This window comes from Leuresthes tenuis, unplaced genomic scaffold, assembly GCF_036924035.1.
Source record: "Leuresthes tenuis unplaced genomic scaffold, fLeuTen1.0.hap1 SCAF_9, whole genome shotgun sequence".
NCBI lineage: Eukaryota > Metazoa > Chordata > Actinopteri > Atheriniformes > Atherinopsidae > Leuresthes > Leuresthes tenuis.
Window position 1 is genome coordinate 2,289,743 of NW_027325363.1, and position 15,647 is coordinate 2,305,389.

The window sequence follows — 15,647 nt, forward strand, 5'->3', positions numbered from 1 at the left end:
TTGGTATATTTTGATCATTATTTGGTGTAATTCGGTCATTATTTGGTATATTTTGATCATTATTTGGTATATTTTGATCATTATTTGGTATATTTTGATCATTATTTGGTGTAATTCGGTCATTATTTGGTATATTTTGATCATTATTTGGTATATTTGGTCATTATTTGGTATATTTTGATCATTATTTGGTGTAATTCGGTCATTATTTGGTATATTTTGATCATTATTTGGTATATTTGGTCATTATTTGGTATATTTTGATCATTATTTGGTGTAATTTGGTCATTATTGGTATTCAGACCTGTTTGCAGGAAGAATGGGACAAAATAACAGCTGGAACTCTGCATCACCTGGTTTCCTCAGAGTCAGAACGGCTTTAAGTGTTGGCAGAAGGAAACAAAGTGGGAAAAGATTCACTGTTTTCTGATCTTTTATGGGATGTTGCAGGTCTGAGGTGTAGAAATGATGTTTGTTCACAGATGAAATGAAGCTGAACAGGAAATCTGTTGAGTTCAGACTGTCTGACAGGAAGTAAAAGTAAGAGAAAACATCAAAATAACTGTTTTCTTCATCTGCTTTTGCAGAAAACTATCCCAAGTTTTTCCAATTTGTGGCTGTAAAAGTTATTTTAAGCTTTTTAGGAATGTTATAACATGTAAATCTGATCAGTTTAGTCTGTTTATGGGGTTGACAGAATGAGAAAAGGCTGAAAATCAACACATACAACCACCCCCCCGCACTGCTGCACACCTTAAGACCTGTTTAAGGAAGAATGGGACAAAATAACAGCTGGAACTCTGCATCACCTGGTTTCCTCAGAGTCAGAACGGCTTTAAGTGTTGGCAGAAGGAAACAAAGTGCTTGGTCATTATTTGGTATAATTTGGTCATTATTTGGTATAATTTGGTCATTATTTGGTATATTTGGTCATTATTTGGTCATTATTTGGTATAATTTGGTATATTTGGTCATTATTTGGTATATTTTGATCATTATTTGGTATAATTTGGTCATTATTTGGTGTAATTGGGTCATTATTTGCTGTAATTGGGTCATTATTTGGTGTAATTGGGTCATTATTTGGTGTAATTTGGTCATTATTTGGTGTAATTCGGACATTATTTGGTGTAATTTGGTCATTATTGGTATTCAGACCTGTTTAAGGAGGAATGGGACAAAATAACAGCTGGAACTCTGCATCACCTGGTTTCCTCAGAGTCAGAACGGCTTTAAGTGTTGGCAGAAGGAAACAAAGTGCTTGGTCATTATTTGGTATAATTCGGTCATTATTTGGTGTAATTTGATCATTATTTGGTATAATTTGATCATTATTTGGTGTAATTCAGTCATTATTTGGTATATTTGGTCATTATTTGGTATAATTTGGTCATTATTTGGTGTAATTCGGTCATTATTTGGTATATTTTGATCATTATTTGGTATAATTTGATCATTATTTGGTGTAATTCAGTCATTATTTGGTATATTTGGTCATTATTTGGTATATTTTGATCATTATTTGGTGTAATTTGGTCATTATTGGTATTCAGACCTGTTTGCAGGAAGAATGGGACAAAATAACAGCTGGAACTCTGCATCACCTGGTTTCCTCAGAGTCAGAACGGCTTTAAGTGTTGGAAACAAAGTGGGAAAAGGTTCACTGATGGACCTTTTTTATAATGTTGAGACAAAACCTGAAAAATCCTCGGTTCATACTGTCTGCTTAAATGAGATAAAAGTCAAAGTAAATGCTTGTTTCTTTCATCTTTATTTTCTGACCCGCCTCCTGCTCTCTCTGCTCTGATTGATTTATCCTACTTCCTGTTACTCACCGATGTCAGGAGCTGCTCCTCACAGGAAAGTGGAGTTTGGCTCCAGGCACCAGCAACAAAACAAAAAACTGAACAAAAGGGGAGAAGGTGGAGTATTAGAGTTCGGTGGGGCTTCATCGACTGTTTCTTGTGTGTTATTGGGAAATGGCATCGTCGTCCCGAGTGGGATTTAAATCCACGACAGTCGTCCCCCGAAGAGAAGCTCCTCCCATCCCCTCTGATGACGATGGCTGAGAGTTTTTATTCACGCCTCCACCTGGGAAACAAAAATGGAGTCAGATGTTAGAGGCAGAGAGCAAGGAGGCGCAGCGGCTTTGTTTTCCCTCGCCCACCTTGTCCCGCTGAGGAGGAGGATGGAGGCAGGGCCAGGATGTTGGCTCCGCCCCCTCCTCCTCCGTTGGTCTGGGAGCAGACGTTGGCGTGGCGTGCGGCAGCTTTCTGCTTGTAGTGGTTACTGTGCAGCTTGTACTTCATCAGGAGGATGAAGATGAAGACGAGCACGGAGGCCACGATGATCCCACCGATGATGATGATCATGGTGCCGCCCAGGAACTGCAGAAAGGGGAGAAGAACATGCAGACATTTAGAGCCTCAGAGGAGCTTTAAGTTCATTTCTGAGCACAAGAACAAGACCTGAAGCCAGTCTGGGAGAAGAGTCCTTCAGGAGGAACTGGGTTATTCCTTATTTTTAGATATTTTGTGCGTTTCTAAACCAGCTGCAGTCCTTCCAGATGTTTGTTCGGGACATTTAACAGTGACTGATGTCTTTTGTTTATCCAGGAAGACCCCCGCCTGCATATAACTCCCCAGTAAGTCTGTGTCCTACAAAGCTTCTCGAATAGCAGCACATGGGCCGCGTTAGAGGCTTATTACAGTTGATTATGTGAGGAACCCATGGGAAGAATCATTGTTCTGGAGACCCTCTAAAACCCAGGAACTGAAAAGCTTCCTTCGCTGCACACAAATCATGAAATAACTGCAACAGGAAAACAAATTTAGTTCAGTGTTTAGCTTCAGAGAGTAAAACGAGGCCTAAAAACGTTCATTTTGTCTTTCCATAGCCTCCATAAAGCCCCAAACATGTTATTTGAAGCTGAGTACGGTTTTACTCGACTATCTACAGTAGTTTAATGACTATATATACTATATAACTATATATTTGGTCATTATTTGGTATATTTGGTCATTATTTGGTATAATTTGATCATTATTTGGTGTAATTTGGTCATTATTTGGTGTAATTTGGTCATTATTTGGTATAATTTGATCATTATTTGGTATAATTTGATCATTATTTGGTATAATTTGATCATTATTTGGTATATTTGGTCATTATTTGGTATAAGTTGGTCATTATTTGGTATAAGTTGGTCATTATTTGGTATATTTGGTCATTATTTGGTATATTTGGTCATTATTTGGTATAATTTGATCATTATTTGGTGTAATTTGGTCATTATTTGGTATATTTGGTCATTATTTGGTATAATTTGATCATTATTTGGTGTAATTTGGTCATTATTTGGTATATTTGGTCATTATTTGGTATAATTTGATCATTATTTGGTATATTTGGTCATTATTTGGTATATTTGGTCATTATTTGGTATAATTTGATCATTATTTGGTGTAATTTGGTCATTATTTGGTATAATTTGATCATTATTTGGTGTAATTTGGTCATTATTTGGTATATTTGGTCATTATTTGGTATAATTTGATCATTATTTGGTATATTTGGTCATTATTTGGTATATTTGGTCATTATTTGGTATATTTGGTCATTATTTGGTATAATTTGATCATTATTTGGTGTAATTTGGTCATTATTTGGTATATTTGGTCATTATTTGGTATAATTTGATCATTATTTGGTGTAATTTGGTCATTATTTGGTATAATTTGATCATTATTTGGTGTAATTTGGTCATTATTTGGTATATTTGGTCATTATTTGGTATAATTTGATCATTATTTGGTATATTTGGTCATTATTTGGTATATTTGGTCATTATTTGGTATAATTTGATCATTATTTGGTGTAATTTGGTCATTATTTGGTGTAATTTGGTCAGGGGGGGGTTACTATCACAGGAGGTTGACTATGACAAATACACAAAATGTGGGATAACTTCACATTATTTGACTCTATGCCTGCCACATAATACAGGAATGAATGCAGGAACTGAGCTGGAAAACAAACAGTGTTGATTATTGGGGGGCCTGTAAAATAAAGCCTCAGCTCGCTGTCCCAGCTCGCTTTAACACACCGACCTGGTCTCGTATCGAGTGACAGCGTCCGTACTCGGTACTTGGGCTGATTCGTTCATGTATTACAAGCTTTTCCTGACAAATCGACTCATTCCGCAAGGAAAAAATCTCAATTATTTCCCCGAAGATGCTTTGTGAATATGAAGCCCAATCATCACCAGAACAAAATTTTAAGCCTTTTAGGAATGTTATAACATGTAAAACTGATCAGTTTAGTCTGTTTATGGGGTTGACAGAATGAATAAAGGCTGAAAATCAACACATACAACCACCCCCCCGCACTGCTGCACACCTTAAGACCTGTTTAAGGAGGAATGGGACAAAATAACAGCTGGAACTCTGCATCACCTGGTTTCCTCAGAGTCAGAACGGCTTTAAGTGTTGGCAGAAGGAAACAAAGTGTTTGGTCATTATTTGGTGTAATTCGGTCATTATTTGGTATATTTGGTCATTATTTGGTATATTTGGTCATTATTTGGTATATTTGATCATTATTTGGTATATTTTGATCGTTATTTGGTGTAATTCGGTCATTATTTGGTATATTTTGATCATTATTTGGTATATTTTGATCATTATTTGGTGTAATTCAGACATTATTTGGTGTAATTCAGACATTATTTGGTGTAATTTGGTCATTATTGGTATTCAGACCTGTTTGCAGGAAGAATGGGACAAAATAACAGCTGGAACTCTGCATCACCTGGTTTCCTCAGAGTCAGAACGGCTTTAAGTGTTGGCAGAAGGAAACAAAGTGTTTGGTCATTATTTGGTATAATTTGGTCATTATTTGGTATATTTGGTCATTATTTGGTATAAGTTGGTCATTATTTGGTATATTTGGTCATTATTTGGTATAATTTGATCATTATTTGGTGTAATTTGGTCATTATTTGGTATATTTGATCATTATTTGGTGTAATTTGGTCATTATTTGGTATATTTGGTCATTATTTGGTATAATTTGATCATTATTTGGTATAATTTGATCATTATTTGGTGTAATTCGGACATTATTTGGTGTAATTTGGTCAGGGGGGGTTACTATCACAGGAGGTTGACTATGACACTACACAAAATGTGGGATAACTTCACATTATTTGACTCTATGCCTGCCACATAATACAGGAATGAATGCAGGAACTGAGCTGGAAAACAAACAGTGTTGATTATTGGGGGGCCTGTAAAATAAAGCCTCAGCTCGCTGTCCCAGCTCGCTTTAACACACCGACCTGGTCTCGTATCGAGTGACAGCGTCCGTACTCGGTACTTGGGCTGATTCGTTCATGTATTACAAGCTTTTCCTGACAAATCGACTCATTCCGCAAGGAAAAAATCTCAATTATTTCCCCGAAGATGCTTTGTGAATATGAAGCCCAATCATCACCAGAACAAAATTTTAAGCCTTTTAGGAATGTTATAACATGTAAAACTGATCAGTTTAGTCTGTTTATGGGGTTGACAGAATGAGTAAAGGCTGAAAATCAACACATACAACCACCCCCCCGCACTGCTGCACACCTTAAGACCTGTTTAAGGAAGAATGGGACAAAATAACAGCTGGAACTCTGCATCACCTGGTTTCCTCAGAGTCAGAACGGCTTTAAGTGTTGGCAGAAGGAAACAAAGTGTTTGGTCATTATTTGGTATAATTGGTCATTATTTGGTATATTTGGTCATTATTTGGTATATTTGGTCATTATTTGGTATAAGTTGGTCATTATTTGGTATATTTGGTCATTATTTGGTATATTTGGTCATTATTTGGTATAATTTGATCATTATTTGGTATAAGTTGGTCATTATTTGGTATATTTGGTCATTATTTGGTATATTTGGTCATTATTTGGTATAATTTGATCATTATTTGGTATAAGTTGGTCATTATTTGGTATATTTGGTCATTATTTGGTATATTTGGTCATTATTTGGTGTAATTTGGTCATTATTTGGTGTAATTTGGTCATTATTTGGTGTAATTTGGTCATTATTTGGTGTAATTTGGTCAGGGGGGGTTACTATCACAGGAGGTTGACTATGACAAATACACAAAATGTGGGATAACTTCACATTATTTGACTCACACACCGACCTGGTCTCGTATCGAGTGACAGCGTCCGTACTCGGTGTCCGTGGTGAAGGAAACGCAGCCCACCAGCTTGGTGCCCGTCAGCGTGGTGACGCCATCGTCGTAAACCGCCAAAACGCACAGCTCATAGTCCCGGGATGTGGCCAGGTCACTCAGCAGGAAGTATTTGTGGTTGGCGGGGATCATCCTGCATGAGGGGAAGACACACAGAGCACATCTGTGAGCTCACCTGTGCTTAAAGACATTAAACTGCGGCTGAGTGCGACTCTCCTCGCTTGTTCTGGGATGTTTTGTTGCTCTCACTCCAAATAAAGCTGCAGGAGATCAAAAGTGAGGCTGCATCCACCGCAAAGAGTCAGATGGTGAGTGATGCAACCCAGACTGGGTTCACTTCTGACCTACATACAGATGTTTTATTCCACAGCTTTAACTGGACTCTGCAGCTTTGATTCATTTCTTAAAAACATGATCAAAAGACTGACAGAGGAGGACGTTTTTTAACTCAAAGGCTGATATAAAAACTCACAAAATGTCCTCCGTATGCATCGTGCTTCCTGTTATTAAAGCTCACAGCAGCCGGTTTGTTGTAATCTTAACCATCAGAGATGATCTGTGTCGGAGTAAAACCTGCAAAGTGGAGCTTTATATAAGTTTTATACTTTTATAGCGAGTCTCTGACAGCATTTCACCACCAAAACAGACTTATTTATCAAAGAAAAGAACAAAATCAAAGCAAAACTCTCCTGGATGCCCAAAATACTGATTCCCTGATTTTATTTGATCTGTCTGAAGGTATCCAAGCAACACCTCATTCATAGAAAGGGTTTGTTCTTTTACATGTTAAATAAATGTTAGAAATGATGTGGAGAATCCATCAAAGCAAACCGCTGCCTGAATCACGAATCTCACCACACCTTTACCACCTGATTAACTACTTTATAACATCTGTAGCTTTTAAAAGTGGATCCCGGTGAACAGGAACCCCTTTTATCCCTCATTAGAACTCAGATCAGGCACTTTAACATGGGTTTATGCTCCTGTGGGGAGAAGCTCGACTTTATGCAGCGATCTCCATCATCTTGAATGCAAACTGATTATTTCATGAGCTGCAGGAGACGGATTCATCATCATTTCAGAAGGAACTTTCCAGGTTAACATGGTGTAAAAGTGTTCATCTGTTGAGGTTTGATGGATTCAGTCATAGTTTGTTGTGTTTCTGTGGGTCTAACAGCTGTTAAAACAAATGCTGGAACATAAACCGAACAGATGAAGCTGATTTAAACTTCAGTAGCTGGAGCTCAACACAGTTAAACAGTCACCTGAGATGCTCTAATCCAGAGTTTCCTGCATGTTTCCCTGATTCAGATGAATGGGTCGGGTCTTTAAGCTCTGCAGAAGGCTGAGGACGACCGTTCATTTGAATCAGAAACATGCAAAACATGCAGGGCTCTGAGGACCAGGATTGAGAAACACCGCTTGATCTTATGCTGATGATACCCAGCTCTATCTGTCATTCCCACACGGTCTCAGCAGGAATCTCAGACCGTCTCTATGACACATCAACAGGGATGAAAGCCCATCACCTCCAACTTAACCTCCCAAAAACTGAGCTGCTGGTCTTCCAGCCAAACCAACCAGACACCACAGCATCTGCATCCAAACTCAATCTCTGGCTCCATCAAAGGTTGCTAGAAACCTGGGTGTCATGATTGATGACCGACTAACCTTCAAAGATCACGTTACCTCGGTTACTCGTTCAGCCGCTTTGCATTACTAAAGATAAGAAAGATCAGACCATACCTGACCCAACATGCCCCCCAGCTCCTGCTGCAGGCCATGGTCATCTCCCACCTTCACTACTGCAACGCTCTCCTAACTGGTCTCCTAACTGGTCTCCTAACTGGTCTCCTAACTGGTTTCCTAACTGGTCTCCTAACTGGTCTCCTAACTTGTCTCCTAACTGGTCTCCTAACTGGTCTCCTAACTGGTTTCCTAACTGGCCTCCTAACTGGTTTCCTAACTGGTCTCCTAACTGGTTTCCTAACTGGTCTCCTAACTGGTCTCCTAACTGGTTTCCTAACTGGTCTCCTAACTGGTCTCCTAACTGGTCTCCTAACTGGTCTCCTAACTGGTTTCCTAACTGGTCTCCTAACTGGTCTCCTAACTGGTTTCCTAACTGGTCTCCTAACTGGTCTCCTAACTGGTCTCCTAACTGGTTTCCTAACTGGTCTCCTAACTGGTCTCCTAACTGGTTTCCTAACTGGTCTCCTAACTGGTTTCCTAACTGGTCTCCTAACTGGTCTCCTAACTGGTTTCCTAACTGGTCTCCTAACTGGTTTCCTAACTGGTCTCCTAACTGGTCTCCTAACTGGTTTCCTAACTGCTCTCCTAACTGGTCTCCTAACTGGTTTCCTAACTGGTCTCCTAACTGGTCTCCTAACTGGTCTCCTAACTGGTCTCCTAACTGGTTTCCTAACTGGTCTCCTAACTGGTTTCCTAACTGATTTCCTAACTGCTCTCCTAACTGCTCTCCTAACTGGTTTCCTAACTGGTTTCCTAACTGGTCTCCTAACTGGTCTCCTAACTGGTTTCCTAACTGGTTTCCTAACTGGTCTCCTAACTGCTCTCCTAACTGGTCTCCTAACTGGTCTCCTAACTGGTTTCCTAACTGGTTTCCTAACTGGTCTCCTTACTGGTCTCCTTACTGGTTTCCTAACTGGTTTCCTAACTGGTCTCCTTACTGGTCTCCTTACTGGTTTCCTAACTGGTCTCCTAACTGGTTTCCTAACTGGTTTCCTAACTGGTCTCCTTACTGGTCTCCTTACTGGTTTCCTAACTGGTTTCCTAACTGGTCTCCTAACTGGTCTCCTAACTGGTTTCCTAACTGGTTTCCTAACTGGTCTCCTAACTGGTTTCCTAACTGGTCTCCTAACTGGTCTCCTAACTGGTTTCCTAACTGGTCTCCTAACTGGGCTCCTAACTGGTTTCCTAACTGGTCTCCTAACTGGTCTCCTAACTGGTTTCCTAACTGGTTTCCTAACTGGTCTCCTAACTGGTTTCCTAACTGGTTTCCTAACTGGTCTCCTAACTGGTTTCCTAACTGGTCTCCTAACTGGTCTCCTAACTGGGCTCCTAACTGGTTTCCTAACTGGTCTCCAGCCTGTGAAACCTCTGCAGATGGTCCAGAACGCGGCGGTGCGTCTGGTCTTGGGTCAGCCTAAAAGAACACGTCCCCCCTCTGTTCATTGAGCTCCTCTGGCTGCCCTTAGCATCAGATCCAAGTCCCTGATGTTAGCTACAAAGAGCTTAATGGAACGGCTCCATCTACTTGAATGCTCTTGCAAAGGCTTCTGTCCCAACTGGGTCCCTCCGTTGGTCCCAGGATTGTCGTCTAGCAGCTCCTACACCACGCCTAAGACAATCCAAACTCTGTTCATGTGTCGTCCCACGATGGTGGAATGACCTACCGAGCGCTACCAGAACAGGGGCGTCCCTGTCTATCTTCAAGAAGCTCCTGAAAACCCAGCTCTTCAGAGAGCATCTCCTATCCCAGCACTTACCTTGTACTTCCCTCCCCCCTCTATCTCTGCACTTTATCTTTCTGCTCTTCCTTCTATGCCTGCACCCTATCTCTACTCTGTCCCCTCTGACAGAGTCGGACTCCTGGGTTCCTTCTATGTAGCTTATTGTTAGCTTTATATAAAGCTGTTATATCTTCATTTGTAAGTCGCTTTGGATAAAAGCGTCTGATAAATACAGAAACAGAATGTCCAGGAAGCCATTTGTACATTTCACTCTTTCCCCTTCATAACGGCCCCATGTTTGATGGACTCCCAGAATAAAACACTTATTTCCATGTTTGCTTCTTAATCATATCCTGCCATCATGATTAATCAGTTTGCTCAGAGGATTCACGTTAAAATAAATGTGCTGTTGATCTGCAGCTCACCTCTCGGTCCTTCTCCCTCTTATCAACACTGATTGGCACACATTGTACATATTTGGTACTGAAACAATAATCACATCTGTTCCATTTGGCTGAAGAGAAAGATGAGTGCAGATCCAACTCAATGTTCAGGTGAAGAGAGGAAGGAAAGTGTTTCCCAATAATACAGAAGGTAGGAAACTGAAGCAGTGGGAGAATAAACACAATCAGAAGGCTGAAAGGGACGTCGCACTTTAGGTTGTCGACTCCAAAAATCAAAGGATACGAAGTCAGAGCCAGACTGAAGATGAAGGGGAGGAGAGCAAGGTGGCGTACGAGAGAAAAGAAGAAGATTGGAAAGGAATAAATACATAAAAGAAAAGATGGAAAAGCAGGAGAAGCGATGGAGTGAAAACAAAGAGACTTCAGAGGAGGATGAGATGAGAAAAAACACAAAGAAGCAGAGGTGGACGGATGGAAATATGAACCTTTACAGCTTTAGGTCAGTCTGAATAAGCTCCAGTGTTGCTGGATCGCTTCAGACAGAACGGAGGAAGCCATTTTCCCTCCAAAGACACACTTCCAGGTCTCTGGAAGTGTGTCCCCCCCCCGCTGCACTGGCTTTAATGAGGCCGCAGGATCTTATGTCTTATTCAGTGTCTGACGACACTCGTTCTGGACCCTTCATGGGATGAGACGACCCAGGCTTTCTGACTCAAGAAGAAGAAGAAGAAGCAGCCAACAAGCAACAGGCTTAAAGTCTAATTACATTTGTTTCAGAGGTTTTTTGCAGCTCGTTTGGCTGCAGCTGTGAAAAAGTGATCATCTTTATTTTTCCCTTCATCTGTAATCCTGTTGATTAAGAGTCCTGGACGAATAAAGATGATTTCCGGCTAACACACACTGCTTGTGTGTCTTATTCTGCTGTTAGAAGCAGGGACTTTTCCAGCGTGAGGATGGTTCCTGAGAATGATCTGTGCATGAAAGCAGGCGGTTTGTGGTGAAGTCTGAGAAGAAAAGGAGGAGATGAGCAGCAGGAGAGCAGATGTTATCAGTGGAAATGATAACTGAGCAGAGAAACACTGAAGCTGTGATCCAGAACAGCCTCTGACCCACGGAGATAACATGCGCCTCAATCAAATTCATCAACTCTTTCGACAGTCTGAGCATTTCAGCTGCTTTTACATCATTCTTCTGCTTTTACAGCATCCTCCCCCCGGTGTTGTTATTATTTCATAGGCACGAAGATGCCAGGGCTGTGTTTTATCGCCCATTTTGTGTGACTGGACCCAAATGCTGGACTGAGGCGGCGAAGACCGGCCAAGTAGATGAACAAAGGCTTCATTTGAAAACCGAGACGCTGCCCAGGCAGGAAGAAAGAACGACAAACAAAACTAAATGCAAACAGAAGCAGGAGGAACTGAAAGACTGATTAACTGACGAGGAAATCATGAGGTGAAGACTAAACATGCAGGAACTGTAAGAACCGGGAGGGTTGATGAGCTGAGGCCCAACAGGAACAGGTATGAATGAGAAGAAGGAATAAAACCAAGGAGACTGAGGACATCTGGGGGTAAAGGCAGGAGTCTAACAGCAGAAGCAAGGCTCAAACAAAGTGCCAAACAAGAACAAAGACCCTGCTGCCCTGGTTGTTGTTTCCTGCAGTTAAACCCGACCTTGGAACTGGATCCAGGAGCTGGTGGCACTGTCCTCACACCAGAGCACCGTCAGAGGAACATTAACCGGATGGAAACAAACTCCCAGTGAATGATAATGCCGCCCCGCACCTGCTTAACGTGCACATGTGTTTGCCGTGTACTCTTTTAAAGGTTAACTCTGGTTAAGATTCTGGTTCTGGACTAACTGGACGTGAGAAACAGCCACTTAGTCTTGGGCTTTCTGCAGGTGTCTATGTGCTCCTGTCTGCTTCCTGTGTGCTTTGCATTATTCAGGCGCCGGGTGGCGGAGGCCAGTTCCTCTTCATCGACTCCGGAGCAGAGGTGACGAGAGAAAGGATGGAATTATAAAGCCTGGCCTGACCCCGGGGGCTCTGACAGAGTGTTTGCATGGCAGTGTGAGTTTCTGTCCGTGTTCAAAGGGAATGTGAAAGAGAAAAGGAACAGACATGTGACCTAATGAATAAATGTGTGCTGGAGATGCAGGTCGAGCACCAGAGGCTCCATCCTTCTCACACAGACTGAATGCAGAGTCACTCTGAAGTAAATCACGTTCGAGCCGGAGGCTTTGATGGATACAGCGAAGAAATTTGCTCGGCAAATACAACAATTTTGTCAGGGTTTGGCAGTTCAACGGCTCAGCGTGAGCTCCAACAGAATCATTAATGAAACACCACATTAATACAGGTTATCATCCAGAATAGAGACCCTTCAGATCCTCCCTCTTGTCCGAATTTGGTCACTTCTCCCTCCAAATATGGGACAGATGATATCTGCCAAATGTGCAGCCTGCAGAGGGAAACTGGATTCTTTTCTTGGTTCCTGAAGACCAAGAACTGCTGGAGAGTTTCAGCTTTATCAGCAGCTGTTGGGACCAAAGAGTTTCCTGAAGGTGGGCCGCAGTCCTCAGGTCAAGGCCCCCGAGTCGCACTCTTTATTCTAACACCACAAACCACTTTAACTGGACTTTGCAGCTTTAACTGAACACTTTACACCGAAAGAAGAAATTCCAAGTTAAAAGTTTAGCATTTAGTCCCGTGACAAATAATCTGCAGCAGCAGTTCAACGGCTCAGCGTGAGCTCCAACAGAATCATTAATGAAACACCACATTAATACAGGTTATCATCCAGAATAGAGAGCCTTCAGATCCTCCCTCTTGTCCTTATTTGGTCACTTCTCCCTCCAAATATGAGCGGATGATATCTGCCAAATGTGCAGCCTGCAGAGGGAAACTGGATTCTTTTCTTGGTTCCTGAAGACCAAGAACTGCTGGAGAGTTTCTGCTTTATAAGCAGCTGTTGGGACCAAAGAGTTTCCTGAAGGTGGGCCGCAGTCCTCAGGTCAAGACCCCCGAGTCGCACTCTTTATTCTAACGCCACGAACCACTTTAACTGGACTTTGCAGCTTTAACTGAACACTTTACACCGAAAGAAGAAATTCCAAGTTAAAAGTTTAGCATTCAGTCCCGTGACAAACGATCTGCAGCAGCTGCAGGACGCAGTGCGACGCTGCATCCTCCACTGCTTTCCCGTTGCCATAGTTACAGGTCAACCGGGTAGTTCCTGAGCCCGTTCTGAACACACCGTCGTCCTCAGACCACGAGGACGAACACACTCCTGGGGATGGGAGAGGATTTAATCAAGAAGGCGGGCTTCTTCCATAGAATACGCGTCCTTGCAGGAATCAAGCGTCCTTCTCTGTTCAGATGCAGGCTGACGCATGATGGACTCGGTAGAAATTGAAGTCAGCAGCTGGAGCTCGCAGCCTGTCAAGGTTACGCTCTGTGCTGAAGTTTCAGGCTTTGATTTAGCCGTGCAGAGGGCAGCAGAATGACACTCGCACCAAAGCTAAGATAACAGGCCATCGTTTAAGCTTTGAATAATTCAGCCGCCATCATGACACGGAGTAGGATGAATAGTGAGGTTCTGCCCAGCTGAAACAGACCCACTCTGGATTTTCAACCCTCAATCCCAGCTTTCACCAGGGTTATTTCAGATGGACAGCTCCATGTTCACATCCTATATGTATGAGGAGTCTGAGGAGAGATCACATTCATTTTCAGCTCCATTATTAATCGAGTATCAGCACTCGGACACAGCGGTATATATCTTTTATGTCCTCGGGAGGAAAGGTTGTTGGTTTGACTGCTGCTCGAACTCGACTGCAGTCACTCCGGATCAGAGGCTTCCCCGCATCTGTCTGAATAAATAAATGACCTCCGAATCCTTGAACTATTACTAGAAAGTTTTGAGCCAGATATCAGGCTCTGAATAAATCCTGTGCGCCTTTATAAGCCTTCCTGCAGGTTTGATTATTGTAAAAGCATCTTTACAGAACTTCCTCCAGCTAAACAAAACCAAAACTGAGATAAACAAAGAGAAACGATTGAAAATCACCACAGAGCTTCAATCTATAAACCTAAAAACTACCAACCAGGCCAGAAATCTGGGTTTAGTGATGGATTCAGACCTAAAAACACACTCAGGCAACAACAAAGTCACCTTAAGAATATATCAAGGCTAAAAGCTCTTCACTTTGTCTTGTTTGGATAAAAACAGTCAGATCTAGAGGAGGAGAGGAGCTTACCGGCATCGTGGCTCCGTTTTAAGAAGGGAAACCAAATATATGACGGTTTGTTGTGTGAAGTAAGGTGTAACTGATCAGTAAAGAAGGGTTTTTAATATTGAAACTTGCTAAAAATGCAGTTATTCAGTTTAAGTCAGCCTACGATCACCTTAAGATTATATCAAGGCTGAAAGATCTGAGCAGGACCTGGAAGAACCGGTCCATGCATCCATCTTTAGTCGGTTTGATTATTGTAAAAGCATCTTTAAAAAGTCAGTCAGACACCTGCAGCTCATCCAGAACTCAGCTGCTGGAGTCCTACTGAGACCAAAGAAGTGGAGCAGCTCAGTCCAGCTGTGAGGTCTTTCCACCGGCTGCCGGTCCATCAGAGGATAGACTTTAAAGTTCTGATGCTGGTCCATCAGAGGATAGACTTTAAAGCTCTGATGCTGGTCCATCAGAGAATAGACTTTAAAGTTCTGATGCCGGTCCATCAGAGGATAGACTTTAAAGTTCTGATGCCGGTCCATCAGAGGATAGACTTTAAAGTTCTGATGCTGGTCCATCAGAGAATAGACTTTAAAGTTCTGATGCTGGTCCATCAGAGGATAGACTTTAAAGTTCTGATGCTGGTCCATCAGAGGATAGACTTTAAGGTTCTGATGCTGGTCCATCAGAGGATAGACTTTAAAGTTCTGATGCCGGTCCATCAGAGGATAGACTTTAAGGTTCTGATGCTGGTCCATCAGAGGATAGACTTTAAAGTTCTGATGCCGGTCCATCAGAGGATAGACTTTAAAGTTCTGATGCCGGTCCATCAGAGGATAGACTTTAAAGTTCTGATGCCGGTCCATCAGAGGATAGACTTTAAAGTTCTGATGCCGGTCCATCAGAGGATAGACTTTAAAGTTCTGATGCTGGTCCATCAGAGGATAGACTTTAAAGTTCTGATGCTGGTCCATAAAGCTCTGAATGGTCCAAAATGCATCAGTGACCTCCTGACCCACTATGAACCTCCCAGACCCCTCAGGTCATCTGGATCCGGTTCTTTATCAGTTCCCAGAGTCAGAACCAGACCTGGAGAAGCTGCATTCAGCTTCTATGCTCCACATGTCTGGAACAAACTCCCAGAAAGCCTCAGATCAGCTGAAACTCTCAGGATTTAAGTCCAGGTTGAAAAGATCTATTTTCAGCTGCTTTGGAATAAGCTTGAGTTTCATATTTTAACTCCTGATTTTATCTATTGTTCTTATTTCTTTCTTTTGTTTAAATTTTAAATCCTGCT

The 15,647-nt window shown here is 41.8% G+C and overlaps 1 protein-coding gene across 2 annotated transcripts in view; it reads right to left on the bottom strand.

Annotated features, from left to right (window-relative positions):
* LOC140313902 (leucine-rich repeat and fibronectin type III domain-containing protein 1-like protein) overlaps positions 1-15,647 on the bottom strand; it is a 167,187-nt gene that overhangs the window by 21,943 nt on the left and 129,597 nt on the right. For both annotated transcript variants that reach the window (XM_072391888.1, XM_072391887.1), the window contains exons 8-10: positions 6,199-6,382; positions 2,168-2,387; positions 1,836-2,091 (exon numbers count right to left, since the gene is read on the bottom strand). In XM_072391888.1, coding sequence (XP_072247989.1) covers positions 1,970-2,091; positions 2,168-2,387; positions 6,199-6,382 — 526 coding nt within the window. In that variant the 3' untranslated portion in view covers positions 1,836-1,969. The remainder of the gene's footprint in view (positions 1-1,835; positions 2,092-2,167; positions 2,388-6,198; positions 6,383-15,647) is intronic.